Source organism: Pseudorca crassidens, chromosome 4, assembly GCF_039906515.1.
Source record: "Pseudorca crassidens isolate mPseCra1 chromosome 4, mPseCra1.hap1, whole genome shotgun sequence".
Taxonomy (NCBI): Eukaryota; Metazoa; Chordata; class Mammalia; order Artiodactyla; family Delphinidae; genus Pseudorca; species Pseudorca crassidens.
In genome coordinates this window covers 70382656-70401553 of record NC_090299.1, presented here as the reverse complement: position 1 = coordinate 70401553, position 18898 = coordinate 70382656, and the positions used below count along the sequence as shown (strand labels likewise).

General features: G+C 40.5%; 1 protein-coding gene across 2 annotated transcripts in view; it reads left to right on the top strand.

Moving 5' to 3' along the window:
• CORIN (corin, serine peptidase) overlaps nt 1–18898 on the top strand; it is a 251717-nt gene that overhangs the window by 158328 nt on the left and 74491 nt on the right. For both annotated transcript variants that reach the window (XM_067735885.1, XM_067735884.1), the window contains exons 7-10: nt 2183–2290; nt 4794–4904; nt 7324–7440; nt 12010–12117. In XM_067735885.1, the coding sequence (XP_067591986.1) occupies nt 2183–2290; nt 4794–4904; nt 7324–7440; nt 12010–12117 (444 nt within the window). The remainder of the gene's footprint in view (nt 1–2182; nt 2291–4793; nt 4905–7323; nt 7441–12009; nt 12118–18898) is intronic.

Below are 18898 nucleotides of genomic sequence, written 5' to 3'. Positions count from 1 at the left end.
AATAAGGGAAAAAATAATACATTTAAGAAATCTAGTTTCTATTACATGCAGGCTTTACATGTATTTTAAACATTTTTACAGCTTTATTGAGGTATCATTTACATACTGTAAAATTAACCCATTGATTTTTAGTAAATTTATAGCATTGTGCAACCATCACCACAATCTACTTCTAGAACTCTTTCATCTCTCCCCACACTTTCCTTCTACCTATTTGCAGTCAGTCCCCACTCCCACGTCTCCAGCCGTAGATAACCACTGCTCTGACATCTGTCTCTGTAAGTTTGCCTTTTCCAGGAACTTCATAAATGGATTGCATAATATGTAGTCTTTGTATCTGGTTTCTTTCACTTAGCATAATGTTTCTGAGCTTCATCTATGCTGTCACATGTATCAGTAGTTTGATACTTTTAATTGGTGAATAGTATCCCATTGTATGAATATACGACATTTTGCTTATCCATTTACCAGTCGTTGAGCATTTAGATTGTTTCCTGTCTCTGGCTATCATGGATAATGCTGCTCTAGACATTCACATACAAGTCTTTGTGTGGATATGTGTTTCACTTCTCTTGGGTAGCTTTCTAAGTGTGGAAATCATGAATCACGTGATAAGGTTAGAGTTAAGTTTATAAGAAGCAGCCAAACTGCTTTCCAAAGTGGCATTATTATTCTTTTACATCCCCACCAACTATATATGAGAGGTTCAGTTTCTTAAAATCCTTGCCAATACTTGGCATTATCTGTCTTATCTATTATAACTATTTTAGGGGATATGTAATAGTATCTTATTGTGGTTTTACTTGCATTTCTTTAATGATTATATTGAGCATCTTTTCATGTACTTATCAGCCATTCATATGTCTTTATGAAGACTTTCTATTCAAGATTTTTGCCTCTTTGTAATTGTTTGTCTTATTATTGAGTGTAAGAGGTCTATATATATTCTGGATATAAGCCCTTTATCAGATACATGCTTTGAAAATATTTTTTTCCCGTATGTGGCTTGTCTTTTCATTTTTAAATAGTGTCTTTGGAAGCACAAATATGTTTAATTTTAATGGATAACCATTTATTATTGTTTTCTTTTAGTCTTGTGTTTTGTTGTTATATCAAAGAATTCTTTGCCCTCCCCAAGGTCACGAAGATTTTTTCCTATGTTTTTTCCTAGAAGCTTCATAATTTTAGCTCTTACATTGAAGTCTATAATCCATTTTGAGATAATTTTTATGTATGGTTTGAGGTAAAGGTCAGAGTTCATTTGTGCGTATTTGAAATCCAATTGTCCCAACACCATTTGTTGAAGAGTATTCTTTTCCCATTTAATTGTCTTGGAAACTTACACACATTAATTTATTATTTATACCTTCCCCTAAACTCTATTAAGTAATTGCTCTTATCCTAACTTCAATAAGAAGTTTACAGACTTATATATTTTAACTAATACACTCAAATTCCCACAGCTAATAGATGATAGAACCATGATAGGAGTTCTGTTTTACCCAAGAACAAGCAAGACCTATCTTCTTATTAAAATTTCCTTGCATGATGTTTATTCCAACATTAAACTATAAGCTTCCTGAGGTTATATATCACTTATTCTTATCTTGGCACCGTAATCTAGGACAGTACTGTTTATTTGAGGGTCATGCTGTGAAACATTCAATTGACTTAAGTGATGTGAAACTAAGTAATGACTCTGTAATCTAAATGACTTTTTCTCTTTGTTACGTTTATGCTTACCATGGGCAAAACTAGACTTTCATTTTAAAGGAAACATTTTTTAAGAAATAACTACTCACCCTCTATTAAGTATTCATTCTGTATGAACATGAACTTCATTAGGAACCACGGTGAGTTGAGAATGTCTTTTCTCATATTTGACTCTAAAGGAGCTTTCAGGTGTCATAAAGCGGAACTCAGATAAATACCGTCAGGAAGTGATAAAAGCATTGTCTTGGGAGCCAGAGGGTCCTAGTTGTGGTTCTTCAGGAACTTGTTATGTGACCTTGAGCGAATCATTAGATCTCTCTGCACCACAGTCTCCTCACCTGTAAAAGAATAGATGTGGACCAGGTTACCATTATGATTTCCCTCCCATGATATGCTTTCGTTATATAAACTGCTACTGTAACATCCTGTTCTGCTCTAATGAGCCATCGGTGGCTTCTCTTATTTTCAGATTGCAGCGAGAGTCTGTTTCACTGTCACACGGGCAAGTGCCTTAATTATAGCCTGGTATGTGATGGATATGACGACTGTGGGGATCTGAGTGATGAGCAAAACTGTGGTAAGTAGCACTATTTCCCTGAAGGTTTTCATTTAAAATTGCAGACGTTTATAATCAAGAACTTGTAGCTCATTGTTTGTTAATGTGATTAGTGGGTGAAATTACAAAATGATTGGTTTCTTAATTTTCCGAAAGAGGAAGCTTTTTAAATTATTAGTCTCAGTCATGTCTCATGTGTAAATGTAAGATTTCTGACAAAAAGTCATACTAAGGAAATGCTAGAGATGTGGAGTAGAAATGGGAGTTAACTTTTTTTTTCTCTTTAAAAATGTTTGGTTTCTTCTGTGGTTGGAGCCGGTGGCTCGTGTTTAGATTTTGAGCTCTTGAGCAAAACGTTGCAGACAGATATATTTTCTCTTCCTGATCCCCTTATTATGTATAACCAGAGAGCCCTCCTTTATTTGATTGCCACACACTACAGGGGCAACTTCTGCAGTGCGGATATCGAAGGTTAGAAGGGTGCATCTGTTTTATGTACAGAAGCTGATCTTAACTTTTAAAGAAGGAACCTACCTCCTAGTTGCACGTTTGTACCTATAAACAGCATCTTCCCAATTCCTCACCCTCCCAGCCCCTGGTAACCAGCAGTCTACACTCTGTTTGAACAAAATCAGATTTTTTTAGATTCCACATGTTAGTGATATCCCACAGTATTTGTCTTTCTTTTTCTGGCTTATCTTATTTAGCATAAACGTATACAACACTCTATGTCAATTACATCTCAATTAAAAAGACGAGAATGACCCTACCTTTAAAAGAGCCGAGTCCAATTCTGAATGCCCTTTCATGAATTAAAACCAGCAAAATTCTTCTTGCTTATTTACCTTTCTGAATTTGTGATTAGCTTTTGAATTTTTTTTTAGGTAGTATATTATTGAGTGACAGAAGAACTTTCTAATAGGAGCAGAAGGGCAAGGTGAGATGAGGCAGGACACTGGGAAAATGATGTGAAATGATTATTCAGCATTAGAGAACATCAAAAGAAATGCTGGGGGAGAATCAGGAGTGGGTCAGGGGAATGCCTCGGAGGAGTGGTGAATGTCCCAAATGGCCCCATGCTGGGAAACTCAGTAGTTTCTAGAAGCACCTGTGTAGCTGCCTCTCACTGCATCCATAAGAACGTTGGAAAATGTATGTATGCGCAAAACATCCCACGGGTCACTAGATAGATATGGATTGTCTTCTGGGATCGAGTAGTCTTGGGACACAAAGAATGAGACGCCGTTGTAATTGTATACATCATAAAATGTATAGTTTGGGGCCTTAGAGATTATCTACTCCAACTCCTCCTTTTACCAATAAAATAACTGGAGAAAAGAGAGTAAAAATGAGGGAGGGGGGAATTGAGTGTAGCTTGGTAGTTCAATAGGTCAGTGGAGAGGACCCGTGTATAGTTGGCGTGTGAAAGACAGTGGTCTTACCAACTCAACCTGGTTCCTCTGAAGGTAGTAGGATATCATGAGGTTTGTGCTCTTAGGATGACTTTGTTTCTATCTAATGGTAATAATCACGAGGTCCTCTTAGACCATTCTCTGTCCCGGCTGCCCATCTTTAGCAGGCTGAGCATGTGCTGGCTCCTCTGGTTCCCACCCGTGCATCCCAGCCATTGTGTCTTTCTTCTTTACTCTGCACCATTTCGTCCATCTTCTTCACTTAATTGCTCCCCTATATCCTTCAAGACCCATGGTCCCTCCACAGGTGTGTTAAAGACAGTGGTGCTGTTAATGGAAATCCATGATAGTTCCTCATTATGGAATCTGCTATTCACGAATCTACATACATCTTTTAAAGGGTTGTTTATATTAAGGTTATTCCATGTCTCATATCAAAGAATCCTATAGGTTCTGCCCTCTGTGAGAGGAAATACCACTTAGTTCTCCTTTTCCCCCAGGAATATATAATTTGGGACAGGGGTTAAATCCAGGATAAAAAGAATCATTAAAAAAACCCAAATATTTTGCATTTCTTACCCAGCAGTTCTTTCAAGTATGAGTTATATATTTAGACAGTTCAACAGAAAACCTTAGCTTAGCATCAGGCAAGATGACAGGAGGAGATACCTGCCTCCGCAGTTTACCACAGAGAGGTAAGTTGCAATTCTTAGAAACATGGCAGAGTTGTCACGCATCATCAAATCAGCTATCTACATTGTGAAACCCAAATCACAGTTCTGTTTATTTGAGCCAAATCACAAAATTTTCATAAGGAAAGAAAACAGTGACTAAACACAACAAAACCCAGAACAAGCTATGGGTCCTAGAAAAGCTGGGAGCTTGTTATTCATCTGAAAAGCAGTCAGGTCTTACCCCATAGTGATGGTGGCCGGGGGGCCACATGGTTGCCCGGGAGGTGCCAGACCCAGAGTAGAAAGGTTATTGACGGTATTGGAATAATTGGAACAGACTCTCTTCTACTGGAACTTGTTCTACTGGAACAAGCCACACAGTTCTAAGTGTTTGTCATGCTGGTTCTCTCCATCCTTCCGAGTTTTTCTTTCCTCCAGACTGCAACCCCACAGAGGAGCATCGCTGTGGAGATGGACGCTGCATTGCCATAGAGTGGGTGTGTGACGGTGACCATGACTGTGGGGATAAGTCTGACGAGGTCAATTGCTGTGAGTGCCCTGAGGGCTTTCGTTTTGCTTATTTTTCTACTTCTGCCTGTTTAGTCAAATACACTCAAGGTTCACTATCTAAGCAGATTCTTACCCTTTGGTCCTAACCTATACAGGTAATAATTGAGTGGTGTGATGACAATAACAGCATAGTGTAACTGACTTCCGCCTCTCTCTCTCCAAAACTCCAAGCCTGATTCGGCTGCTCTGGCCAAGCGGGTGGCAGTTTTCTTTCTCATTGTCCACAAACATCCTTTCTGGGTCTGCGACTTTGTCAAAGGGAATGTTCTTCCCAGAGACTGGGGCACTTTTCTTCTGCAAACAATATATGAGCAGTTAAGTGGGAGCCTCCAGAGGTGCTCTCAGGTACCACGTGTGGGAGAACCGGGGGAGAAGTGGCAGAGATAAGAGAGCCTTCAGTGTTCATAGAGTTACACAGAGTGTGCAATAATATTGTAACTTTAGAGCCTGTCTTATTTCTGGGTGAGTATATCCGGAGAAAACTCTAACTCAAAAAGACACATGCACCCCAATGTTCATTGCAGCACTGTTTACAATAGCCAGGACATGGCAGCAACCTTAATGTCCCTCGACAGATGAATGGATAAAGAAGATGTGGCACATATATACAACGGAATATTGCTCAGCCATAAAAAAGAATAAAATAATGCCATTTGCAGCAACATGGATGGACCTAGAGATGATCATACTAAGTGAAGTAAGCTAGACAGAGAAAGGCAAATATCATATATCATATGTGGAATCTAAAAAAATGATACAAATGAACTAATTTACGAAACAGACTCACAGACATAGGAAACAAACTTACGATTACCGAAGGGGAAAAGGGCGTGGGCGAGGGATAAATTAGGAGGTTGGGATTAACATATACACACGGCTACATATAAAATAGATAACCAACAATGTCCTACTTATAGCACAGGGAACTATACTCAATATTTTGTACTAATCTATAAGGGAAAAGAATCTGAAAAGGAATAGATACATATATATATATATATATATATATATATATATATATAAAACTGAATCATTGTGCTGTACACCTGAAACTAACACAATATTGTAAATCAACTATCCGTCAATTAAAAAAAAAAGTCTTCAGGTAGCTATTACACTACCTGCCTAAGAAAATCAAATACGGCTGATCACATTTTATTCCCTAGAAACTACAGTATACTCAGTAGGGGATAAAAAAATGATTGAATAGCAGCAGCTATTTGTTAAAAGAGAGTAATATTGATCTGAAAGAGTTAATATGGTGCACTTTATGCATGTTCAAACTAATTAAACTCTTTATTCCATCTTTTGCTGTCCAATAAAAGCAGGAACAGCTGATACCTATGAGATTGACTATTTAATTTGCCTATAATTTGAGGCAAAATTACAAATGTGGGTTGCATGGTTTTTATTTTGACATAAGAAAAATCACATAAATTAATTAGGAAATGCAATGCCCAGCTTTCTCCTTTCCTGAACTTGTTTGCACTGGAATAGTACCTGAGTCCTTGCTTAGTGGACATAGTGGAACAGAGTGGACTGTATTCTGGTGGATCTTGGAAAAGCAAGGGCTTGGTGCTCATGTATGTATTTATGTATGTGTGTGTGTACGTATGTGTGTATGTAGACCATAAGTTGGTGAAGGCCGAGGTCATATGATACATGGGTTTCTAACGCTCTAAAAGACAATAGGGATAAAATTAAGACAACCTTCAGAAATTGGAAGGTTAATGACCACTAGACCATCCCTTTTAAATGTCAGACGTCGTAAGCAAGTTTTGAAATCAAGTGTTTATTGTGGGGTAGGTACTATGCAAGTCTTTCATATATACCACTTCATTAGTGCATTAGGTCAGGTTGGTGCAGAGTGAAATGCTGGGGCTTGGGTTAGAAAAGCTTGCCTTCACATTCTGGCCGTACCTTTTAACAGCCTTGAGACTTTGAGGCAAACACTGAACTCTCTAAGCTTCAGTTTCCTTCTTCTAAACAAGGTCGATAATATCCATTTGCAAATTTGTTCTGAGGATTTGAGATTAGACACCTAATACTCCTAGCACAGTTATTGCCATATAGTAAGCCTTTAATAAATTGTAGCTTTTATATTAGTAGTATAACTACTACCATCATTAATACTGTTTTTCACCATGCAATGATCAAGAAAAAATTTTTAGTGAGTGCTATTTAATAAGGGAAGAGAAATTCCTGAAAGGGAACTTTCCATTCCAAAGATACTTGGAATGAACAAAATGAATGATATATTCATTCATTTATGCAGAACATTCAGAAATTTAGAACACTTCATTCTTGGTGATGCCAGATAAATGGGAATCATTGATGTGATCTGTAGACTGAAAGAAGTAGCGATAATTAAAATGCATGTTATTTTGGCATTTCCTAGCATGTCACAGCCAGGGTCTGGTGGAATGCAGAAGTGGCCAGTGTATCCCCAGCACTTTCCAGTGTGATGGAGACGAGGACTGTAAGGACGGAAGTGATGAGGAGAGTTGCACCAATGGTAAGTGTGTGCTCTAGCCCCGGAAACAGTCCTGACCGGTGGGCCTTTCCTTGGGAGCACTGCAAAAAGTTGGAAATTACCTACAGCTTAAAGGATCCCCATATAAATAATGCCAGATTGCCTAATGCACTGGTCCTCCCAGCTCTGGTCAGCCAGAAACCCTTGCTTATGGTAAATGTAACTCTCATGCAACTTACACTGAAAAATCATCCCTAAGGGTGAAGAGTAGAGGTTAAACACTTAAACAGCATGGGCAGATTCAGTTAGATGTTTTATGGGGAAACACCACGATAAAGAGAAAAGTGTAGCGTATAGTATTCAATTCAATTAGATTTCAATTAGAAATAACTGGCTTCTGAAATTAAATGTAACGGCTTCCTAAAATAACCATGTGCAGAGAAGCAGTTTAATGCCTCACATCTTAACTGGGGTATAATTGCTTTACAATGGTGTGTTAGTTTCTGCTTTATAACAAAGTGAATCAGCTATACATATACATATATCCCCATATGCCCTCCCTCTTGCGTCTCCCTCCCACCCTCCCTATCCCATCCCTCTACGTGGTCACAAAGCACCGAGCTGATCTCCCCATGCTATGTGGCTGCTTCCCACTAGCTATCTATTTTTACCTATGATAGTGTATATATGTCCACGCTACTCTCTCACTTTGTCCCAGCTTACCCTTCCCCCTCCCCGTGGCCTCAGGTCCTTTCTCTACATCTGCGTCTTTATTCCTGTCCTGACCCTAGGTTCTTCAGAACTATTTTTTTTAATTCCATATATATGTGTTACCATACGGTATTTGTTTTTCTCTGACTTACTTCACTCTGTATGACAGTCTCTAGGTCCATCCACCTCACTACAAATAACTCAATTTCATTCCTTTTTATGGCTGAGTAATATTCCATTGTGTATATGTGCCACATCTTCTTTATCCATTCATCTGTCCATGGACACTTAGGTTGCCTCCATGTCCTGGCTATTGTAAATAGAGCTGCAATGAACATTGTGGTAGATGACTCTTTTTGAATTATGGTTTTCTCAGGGTATATGCCCAGTAGTGGGATTGCTGGGTCATATGGTAGTTCTATTTTTAGTTTTTTAAGGAACCTCCATACTGTTCTCCATAGTGGCTGAACCAATTCACATTCCCACCAGCAGTGCAAGAGTGTTCCCTTTTCTCCACACCCTCTCCAGCGTTTATTGTTTGTAGATTTTTTGATGATGGCCATTCTGACTGGTGTGAGGTGATATCTCATTGTGGTTTTGATTTGCATTTCTCTAATGATTAGTGATGTTGAGCATCCTTTCATGTGTTTGTTGGCCATCTGCATATCTTCTTTGGAGAAATGTCTATTTACATCTTCTGCCCATTTTTGGATTGGGTTGTTTGTTTTTTTGATATTGAGCTGCTTGTAAATTTTTGAGGTTAATCCTTTGTCAGTTGCTTCATTTGCAAATATTTTCTCCCATTCTGAGGGTTGTCTTTTCGTCTTATGTTTTCCTTCCAAGCAATATACTTAAATACAGTTTAAAAGGAGTCTGATATTATCTGTGAAACCCCCAAAGAAAAAGTAAATCAGGTAAGTTGGTTTTTTTAAGTGTGTCTATTTCTGCCAGAAAAGAAAGCTCTACACTGATTGTTTTAAGTCCCAGTTTGTGTAGAAGCATCTCTCAGTACAGGGTTGGTAATATCCTTTGACTTAAAAATCACTACATTTGCTTATAAGTGACCTTACCTCTTACCAACATAGCCTAGTTGTTAAAAATGTGGATGTTGCCGCCCAGCTGCCTGGGTTCAAACCCCAGCTCTGCCACCTACTCCCTGGTTGACTTTAGTCCAGTAACTTAACCCTGTTACATTTCAGTTTCTGTGTCTGTAATCTCAGAATAATGATAACTACTTCATAGAGATGGCACGTGGTGAGCACTCAGTAAATGTAAGTTCTTATCACATAGCTGCTATGTGAAAGCAAGTCTTAGGCTGTGTATATTCCAAATCAGCTAATGAGATTGGTCACCGATAACTAAATTAGCTTTTTCATAGTGAATATTGATCATTAGGATGGCTTTAATGAAAACGCATTTCAGACCTAAAGGGAGAGCCTTTTATTCACAGATTTAGTCCATAAAAAACTAGATAACGAGTGCTTCATTTTACCAGTTTTTTTTTTTTTTTTTTGCGGTACGCGGGCCTCTCACTGCTGTGGCCTCTCCCATTGAGGAGCACAGGCTCCGGACGCGCAGGCCCAATGGCCATGGCTCACGGGCCCAGCCGCTCCGCGGCATGTGGGACCTTCCCGGACCGGGGCACAAACCTGTGTCCCCTGCATCGGCAGGCGGACTCTCAACCACTGCACCACCAGGGAAGCCCCATTTTACCAGTTTTAAAATTCAGAAGGAATTCCCTTTCTAGCCATGAGTTATTGTGTGCATGTCAGCCAAGCAACTCCCTTTTGATCAAATAGTTCCTTCTCTCTACATAATTCAATGCTGTTTGAAATAATTTTGGATTTTTTTACTATGCAGTGGCAGGATTTGAAAATACTTCCTTACATGTGTGAGATGTTAGAAAGTCCCATGATAAAATGGATCACAAAGTAAAATTGTAGCATCTTTATCCACTCTAATGAATTCAATATAATAAAAGTATATTGTGGTGCTGGGAATTTAGTGGCAAGCAAAACTGCTGATGCGGCTAGCAGGCTCCTGGGGGAGGTAAGCCGATACAAATAATTGTGCTGGTCCTTGTCTAACTGGGGAGTGACATAGGCCAGGAGGGAAATTCAAGGTGCTAGGATGCCACGTATTGGATGCATGTCCTGGTGAAGGGCCTCTGGGAAGCTTCCCTGAGATGGCTGTAGGAGCCACAGTCTGAAGAATGAATGGAATTAACAAAGGAGAGTGGGGCTGGAGAAAGAATTTTAGACACAGGGAACCGCTTGGCCAAAGGCACGGAGGTGACAGGAAGGAGCAAGGTAGTTTAGAGTAGTGGGAGAAGGCCACTGCGTTCAGCGAGCTGAGAGTGAAGGGGAGCGAGTTACAAGCGTCAGCAGTGATCGAAGGCTGGTTCTGCTCAAACAGGCTGGGAGGGGGTCTGGGACTGCTTCTGCCAGGACTCCGGACCCTATTCAAGATTTAGGCCATTACAACCCTCAGCCTTGCTCTCAACCTTCCTGTTTAGTCTCCCTTAACCTCCAGTGACTCCAGCCTGTGTACTTTTTACTCCAGGCCTTTGCATATCCTGCTGTCTGCTTGGGAAACCCATCCTTCCCTCTTATCCCACCTTACCCCAACTGCCTGAAAAACTCCTTTGAGAAGCTTTACTCTTACTGTTGTAATTTGCGTTTACTGCTTTTTGCATGGACCTTCAGTGGAGCAATGATCACATGGCATCGTAAGATTCCGTTCATGATGATATCCCTAATTAGGGTAGAAATTATCAGGGTTTTCTGTCTTTTAATGCTCAGTGCCGAGCTGGTCACGTAAGTTGTCACATAGTGGGCGCTTAATACCGGCTGAAATAATGAATGCATGCTGTCTTAATAAAATTTCTTCAAGAGACTAAATTCATGGAACTTATCCTGGCTTACCTTGCAAAAAAAAGTTTGACCTGCTAACATTAAAAAAAGAAAAGGAGTGATATCTATTTTATGCAAGGCTGTGATATATAGTGTTGTTCATTAATGGTACTGGAAGGGAGAAAGAGTCCAGAATAATAAATACTATATTTAGAATTATAGATAAGATTATAGATAAGTCTTATAAGTCTTAGAATTATAGATAAGAAAGTCCAGTATAATAAATATTGTCTTAGAATTACAGATAAGAATGGTTGTATGTATACCCATACTGTTATTTATATTTAAAACTACCTTGCAAGATTTTCTAGGTTCCACATGACGTGTCTGAGTAATTGACTATAACGGGGGCGAGCTAGAAAGAGAACAGGCAGTTATTTATTACCTTATCCATTTAATCTACAAATGACCAGGAAATCAATGGGAAAAGCAGTTTCCTCTCCACATACCTTAAGGAAAAGCCATTAGGTTGATGTTACTGTTGTCATCCATTTGGAAATAAGAAACCCAATTCTCAGATCATTGCAGCTAGGCCAGTGCTACTTTCCAAGGACACAGAAAATATGGATAACAGCCGCTTAAGACTTATGCCATGATAAAGTATCCTTATTGTATTGATGTTGATGCCTTATTTATTATTAAGGAAAGCATTTTCCTTAGAGGAAAGACTAGAGTTGGGATCAAATGAGTCTTAAAAATATTGGCCCTTCCCTCAAATCACTTGAATTTTATTTTGTCATCAACTCCATGCACCCATGTAAATATAAGATGCTCTCTTTTCCATTAAAAGCAGCAACAGATGATTTTTGAAGGATGGCTTGCCTCTTACTTCTTTATTCCTACAGAATCTCAACATGTGTTCAAAATTTTTGGAGAAGTTGGAAGGAAATTAAAGTTGTGTCCTTCCTTGGTTCTGGATCCTTCAGATCCTAGTGTGTGGAATTTATAGTTGCTGATGAAAGTAAATGTGCTTTCACCCCGCCTGTAGGTCAGACTCCGTGTCAAGAAGGAGATCAAAGATGCCTCTACAGTTCCTGCCTTGATTCATGTGGTGGTAGCTCTCTTTGTGATCCCAGCAACAGTCTGAATAATTGTAGTAAGTACAGTTGCTGCTGACAAATTCAATCACCACGTCAGGCTATGTATTCAGTTTTATCCTTTTGCATTGACATTAAAATGCTCAAGTGTGGAATCCCTCCAAAATATGTATATATATCTCTCTTTTTTTTAAAGGTTGCATGTGGTAGCAGAAGAGAAGCAAAATGGTCTTAATTAACTTAAATCATAAACAAATGTGTCATCATGAATGGGCTATAAATCCATTGCTTAATGTCATTGCCGTGACTTTCCACTCAGCGTCAGCTCCTATATATTATTTTCTTGGCTGCATCTGCAGGAAAATGCTATCTTTCTTCCTTTTTAAAGCCCAGCTTCAAAAATGGAAACTTCATCCAAGAAGTAAATATGAAGTTCATTTAAATAGCCACATAAAACTTTGGCGGTCCGTTCTTGTTATAAAATGTATTCTCACCCTTCCAGGAACTTTGCTGACCTGTAATGACCTCGCTACAAACGGTGTAGACAGGTGGCTGTATCCAAACTGGCTTCAGGAGGAGGAATGATTAGGGGAAGATTGAATGGGCAGGGGTAGCAGGAAGAGTCTCTCAGGAAATTTTAGATGAATTGGAAAGCCCCCGAAGACTGATTTCTAGTAATGGCTTGCTTACTTCTGGGCTCTGCTTTCACATTCTACTCACTTCTTTCACTTTTTAGAATTAATTTTTGGCTTCCCTGTCAGCTTGGGCTTGAGATTTAGAAGCAGGTCTGTCAGCTTTCAGTTGACAAGAAGGTATGACTTCTTAGCACAGATCCCAGCAGTGAAGGCCCCTGGAGGCCGGGAGGTTGAAAGGCTGAAGGGTTTGGGTCCCTGGATTTGCTGAAGTTTTCAGATCCTAATTCTACTCTGTGACCTTTCTGGGTCAATGTAGAGCTTATGGGTGGCAGGTAGCCTGTACCCCTTAGGGGATATCAAGGGGTGAAAACAGTGGGCTGGATAGGAGTGTGAGGGCCACAGCCAATTAATAACCCAGACTAACAAGATGTTTTGTTTAATTTCACAAGCACTTAATAACTGTTTGGCCGAAAGCACAATACCCAGCCCTCCTCCATTTCCCATAGGAGAGAACAGTGCAGATAGATATCAGTCTGACCACTAAGACACACTACCATTTTATTCACTCTAAAATGATTAAATATATGTCTATGTATGTGTACATATGTATATACATATGATTTGACTTTGCTCATCTCCCAGTCTGCCCTGGAACTCTTTCAGAATCATTTTTTTTACTTCACCTTGAACTTGGGCTGTAGCATTTTGGACAGTGACAGTATTGTCTCAGACACATGTATTTTATTAAAGTTTTCGGGGTTGTCTGACATGGAATGGTACTTACTGTTAGATTAAAAAAAGGTGAGAGAGCAATGTTAGCCTGTGTCAAATTTAGGCAGGGAGTAACCAAGTATATGTTATCCTATTTTCTCTATACTTGAAATATTTCAAGATTAAAAATAAAAATAAGTTATCACCGGTCCAAAAAAAAAGGAACTTGTAGGAAGGGCACTAGATAACTCAGCTGGTATGTATGTTGACTTAAAAAAAAAGCACAACGTGAGAGTTGCGAGTTAAGTTTTATTGGGCAAAATGAGGACTGCAGGCCGGGAGACAGCATTTCAGATAACTCTGAAAAAACAGGTAGTCAGGAATGTCAAAAGATTATTATTAATCAAAGAATACCAGATATCTCAAGTTAAGGAATTTAGCGCTTTTCTATGTATGGGAAGATGCAAGAGTCTTGACTGCCTGAAATAATTCCTTGGATACGCACCTCAGCTCTCCAGGCCAGTATCCAGGGTTTTCACATCCTGAGTTTCCTCAGGGCTCACCGCAGGGAGTGGCTGCAGTCTGATGGCTGCTAGATGGCAGGTATTCTTTTCGGCCCTGAGTTTCCTCAGGACTCATCAGCTCACGTTGGAGGGCTACAATCATTGGTGACTGTGACATCCTTCGTTTATTGATATGGCAGGAAATACTCCATTTATCATGTATATTCAACCAGTATTTTTAGTGTCTGTGATGTCTCAGGCACTGGGATGGGCACTGGGCACTTTGATGGCAATGAAGGGAAACCTGATTCCAGCCTTCCTGGAGCTAACTTTTCAACAGTGGGATCATATGGCCACCTTCCCATTCATATATACAACTTTGGTTTTCTTCTTTTTTTTTTTTCTTTTTTTTTTTGCGGTACGCGGGCCTCTCACTGTTGTGGCCTCTCCCGTTGCGGAGCACAGGCTCTGGACGCGCAGGCTCAGCGGCCATGGCTCACGGGCCCAGCCGCTCCGCGGCATGTGGGATCCTCCCGGACCAGGGCACGAACTCGTGTCCCCTACATCAGCAGGCGGACTCTTAACCACTGTGCCACCAGGGAAGCCCTGGTTTTCTTTTTATGTTCTTCAAATACACTCAAACCATTTCCCTAGCGTCTCACCATCTCATCAGCTTCCTCTTTCATCGCAGATGTTCTTGCCACGTTCTCTCCATATATATTCAGCAAACGTTGGAACATCCCCTCTTCCGAGTACCAGGCATTGGGCTTGTCCTTGGTCTCCATTCCTTCTGTGTTATTAAAAATAAGTGTTGGAGAAAAAAGTACACGAGTGAACATTTAGAACTAAAGGTTGATGGAGTACTGTGGGAAACTTGGGGGGGGGGTCCCTGAGGCATGACAGTCATACCCGGCTTCATACAGCCATGGCGATCATGGGCGCGAGGAGAGACCCATGCCCAGGAGCTGCTGTCTCTGCTAGGCACATAAGCGGTGTATATGCCTAACTTCCAGCTGAGAGTAAAGATGTTATTCCTTATTTTTCAAAGAGCTTCAGGATGGTGTGTGTCTACTTGGTTCTCTGTAAATATGGACGAGTATCATCTCCTCTCAGAAAACTCTTCATGCACTTGAAAATGTGATTAATTGGTTAAAGATCTTGGACACTGTCAGAGACTACTGTTATTTAGATTCTGGAGCACGACTGAGCAGCGCTGTCTTTCTCTGGCTCCCTGCCAGTGGGGAATATGAGTTTGGAGAACGTGGACATTCTTTCCGGTGGAGTCAGCCTCTCACTGGAGTTGCTGGGAGGCTAGTCCTTAAAGATAATGGTTCTTGCCACCCCATAAAATATTATAATAACGTTCCAATGGTCCCTGAAGATATACTGGGTGGGACCCCGGCATCAGTATTTTTTAAATTCCCCAGGTGACCCCAGTGTGCAGCAAAAGTTGAGAATTATTGCTTTGTGGCCTGACGAGGCTGCTGGGATTAGTGACATCCTGCAATTGGGTGTGAAAAAAAGTCTTCGTGGTTTTCTTTCCTTTTTTTTTTTTTTTTTTTTTTTTTGCGGTACGCGGGCCTCTCACTGTTGTGGCCTCTCCCGTTGCGGAGCACAGGCTCCGGACGCGCAGACTCAGCGGCCATGGCTCACGGGCCCAGCCGCTCCGCGGCATGTGGGATCCTCCCGGACCGGGGCACGAACCCTCGTCCCCTGCATCGGCAGGTGGACTCTCAACCACTGCGCCACCAGGGAAGCCCTGGTTTTCGTATTTTTCAGTGGATAAGATCCATGGTTTATCTCAGATTAGCAGAAGTGCCTACAATTTAAAAAAGCCTAAAGAACACATCTCAGATGATATTGTGCATGGAGAGGCTTAAAAGTATCACAGTATCACCACATCCACTCCAGCCCAGAATCTTTAACATGTTTGCACCCTGCTGGGAGGCAAAATACGGACATGTCCTTGCCTTGGCGGGTAGGATCAGGAATGTTATTTCCCATCAGTCTGGTGTGGAGGGACTAATCCATCACCTGTACCTTGTAGAGTGCAATCCAGACATCTGCGGGAACCTGGCGGAGAGAGCAGCTCCTGGGCATGTGTCTCTCCCCACCTCCCTGCGCCCATGATCGCCATGGCTGTATGAAGCCTGGTGTGACTGTCATGCCTCAGGGACCCTCCCAGGTTTCCCATAGTGTTCCATCAACCTTTAGTTCTACATGTTTACTTGTGTACATTTTTCTTCCAATACTTATTTTTAATAACAGAGAAGGAATGGGGACGAGTGACTAGCCCAGTGCCTGACGCTCAGAAGAGGGGATGTTCAAATGTTTGCTGAATATATATGGAGGGAACCTGGCAAGAACACCTGTGATGAAAGAGGAAGCTGATGAGACAGTGAGATGCTAGGGAAACTGTCTGAGTGTATTTGAAGAACAGAAAAGGAAAACCAAAGTCGTATATATGAGTGGGAAGATGGCAGTATGATTCCCCCCCACTGAAAAGTTATATCCAGGAAGAAATGAACAGCTTTGTTCTTCAAATAATTTCCCAGTGGTCTGTCAATTTCCTGCCCTCTCCTTGCAATCTCTAGGTGGAAGGAACAGATAGCATAGGGGTGTAGTCAAAAAGCCATATGCTGTAATGATTAAGGACTTCAGTTCTCAGGATCAAATAGTAGATGAGAGGAACAACCTCTTTCTAAAAGCATTCCCAGCTAGTAAGTGGAAGATAAATGATTGAATTCGAATATTACCATTTGGTAACCAGGTGGATTAACACGGCAAGGCACTGCGCATGGACATAGAGCTGTAGAAGTCACAAAAAGAAATCAGACGGATGTGTCTTCTGATGAAAGAACATCGCAGCACCTAGTCTTGCCAAAGGGATGAAGCCTAATCAGCCCCCTGGCTTCAGCTGCCAGTGTTCAGGAGACAAGGGGGACAGGGGAACATGTTTAGCCTCCCCACGAGTGTGCAATCAGCAAAATCCAAACTCTGGCATACTCTACAGGTCAAGTCCCCGGATTCTTCAATAGTTAAACATTAAAGAAAAATAAAGAGATGGAGGGGAGGGGGAACATAGATAGTATAAGAGACTTCAATTTGGTTTTCAAAAATGGATAGCCAAACTGTAGTGTGTAGGATGTGGTGCACACTTATGTAATAAAGCTATGAAAAAGAGCAAGGAAGTGATGACTCTGAAACTCAGCATTTACTTTGTCGGGGAAGGAGAAGGTCGACATAAGACAGGGGATATGGAAGGGTACGTGGGATGTCTGGCAGAGTTCAATTGCTTGACCTGGGTAGTAGGTATAAGGGTGTTGACCTTACAATAGCTCTTCAAATTCTAAAAACTAAATAATAATAAAGAGAGCTTTAAAGTTTTGACGCAAAGATGAATCTCGGATATATATGCCAATGGATGTTGGAAATGACATGTTCTCATGTAAACGACCATCAATCTAATACATGATTTCCATTGGCTTCAGGTATTGCATCATGATGAAGATGTAACATCGTTTAGTTAACAGTCCTTTCTTTAGGTTGAATTTATCAAATATTGTTTCAGACTTTGAAAGGTGGGCTATCATTGAGACTCCATCAGGATCTTTTTTTCTACAGATATTTATTAAACCTCATCTGTCCTCAGAATGCCATGCCAGGCACTGCCTCAAGCTCACACTGAATTATACAGCCCTGCAACAGCTAAACGTCCTCACATGTTTGTGACGTGATCGCCCTCTAGTGGCTAATGTCAGTCAGGCTTGTCAGTGAGTCTACTGCTTAAGATATAAAAGTTTATTGATACCATAAATCACAGAATTTGAGGTTGCCAGATACTTGAGAGTTTCTCTTGCTTAGCACTTTGTGAAGAACGCCTTTATGAAGGAAACAAAACAACCTCACCGCATTCAGTAAAGATCTCAGAATAATATATGATCGTAACTTAATCCTTTCATCTCCCTTGACTCTGAGACACTTAAAGCCTATATCTTATCCTAAATCAAAATCGATACATCCCACATATCAAAAGAGAGAAGTTATGCATGTGATATGCCTATTAATCATCTCAAGGAAACAAACTGATAAAAAGTTAAAACTTGATAGGATAGTTGAGGAAGAAGAGAGAAAGAAAAGACATCTACAGGAAAAAAAGACTGCATCAAAATATGTGTGAATGATCCCATTTTTGTAAAATTTTAAGTATATTAAAGAAATTAAGAAAAATATAGAGTGTGAGCTGCCTCTACTAATTTGTAAGATGGTCGTGACAGGTAATCAAGCAACAAAAGCAAGCTGAAGAGGAAACCCATCTTTTGGCATTGAGGGAAGTTAAGAGAGAGGGAGGTGGGGAGATGAAGAGCTTTTCCTATATGTGTCTTTGTATTGTTTTCATTGTTATAAGGAATATGCATTTTTTGTGTATAATCTGAACTCAAAACATTTCAGTGTTTCTCCTCTTTCACAAATCAAAGAAGTGGTAAGTTGAACCAACCCCATACCTCCTCTGTCTCTTTTTCTTTTCTCCACCCTGTAGGCGTCCTCAGGATTATGCCAGCTTTAGAGTGTTACTTCTTCCTCAATAAACTGAGAGTCTTACATACTTGGTCCGTGAGAGTTTTCAGTCTGGCCAGTATCAGGCTCCTTATCAGCATAATCTCTGCAAAGCCCTCAGACTCTTTACATTACGAAATAGTCCCAGAGCTGTTTTACTATTTCACTGCAGTCCTTATTGCTAATCTGTTTGCCTGCATACCATTTCCTAGTCAAATAATTAAATTTAATTTGAATAATTACTCTTAATAAGGCATGAAATCTCTGGTGGACCTGACCTGATTCTACCAAGACACTCCCTTGATTTCCTCTCTCCTCTGGGAATGAAGCACGTCCACCTCAGACAGAGAGGGGACAGAGAGCCTTTCCACCGCATTCCACCAAACCTGCCCAAACCCCGCTTATCCTGGGAAGGCTTCCCAAACTGCTCCTAT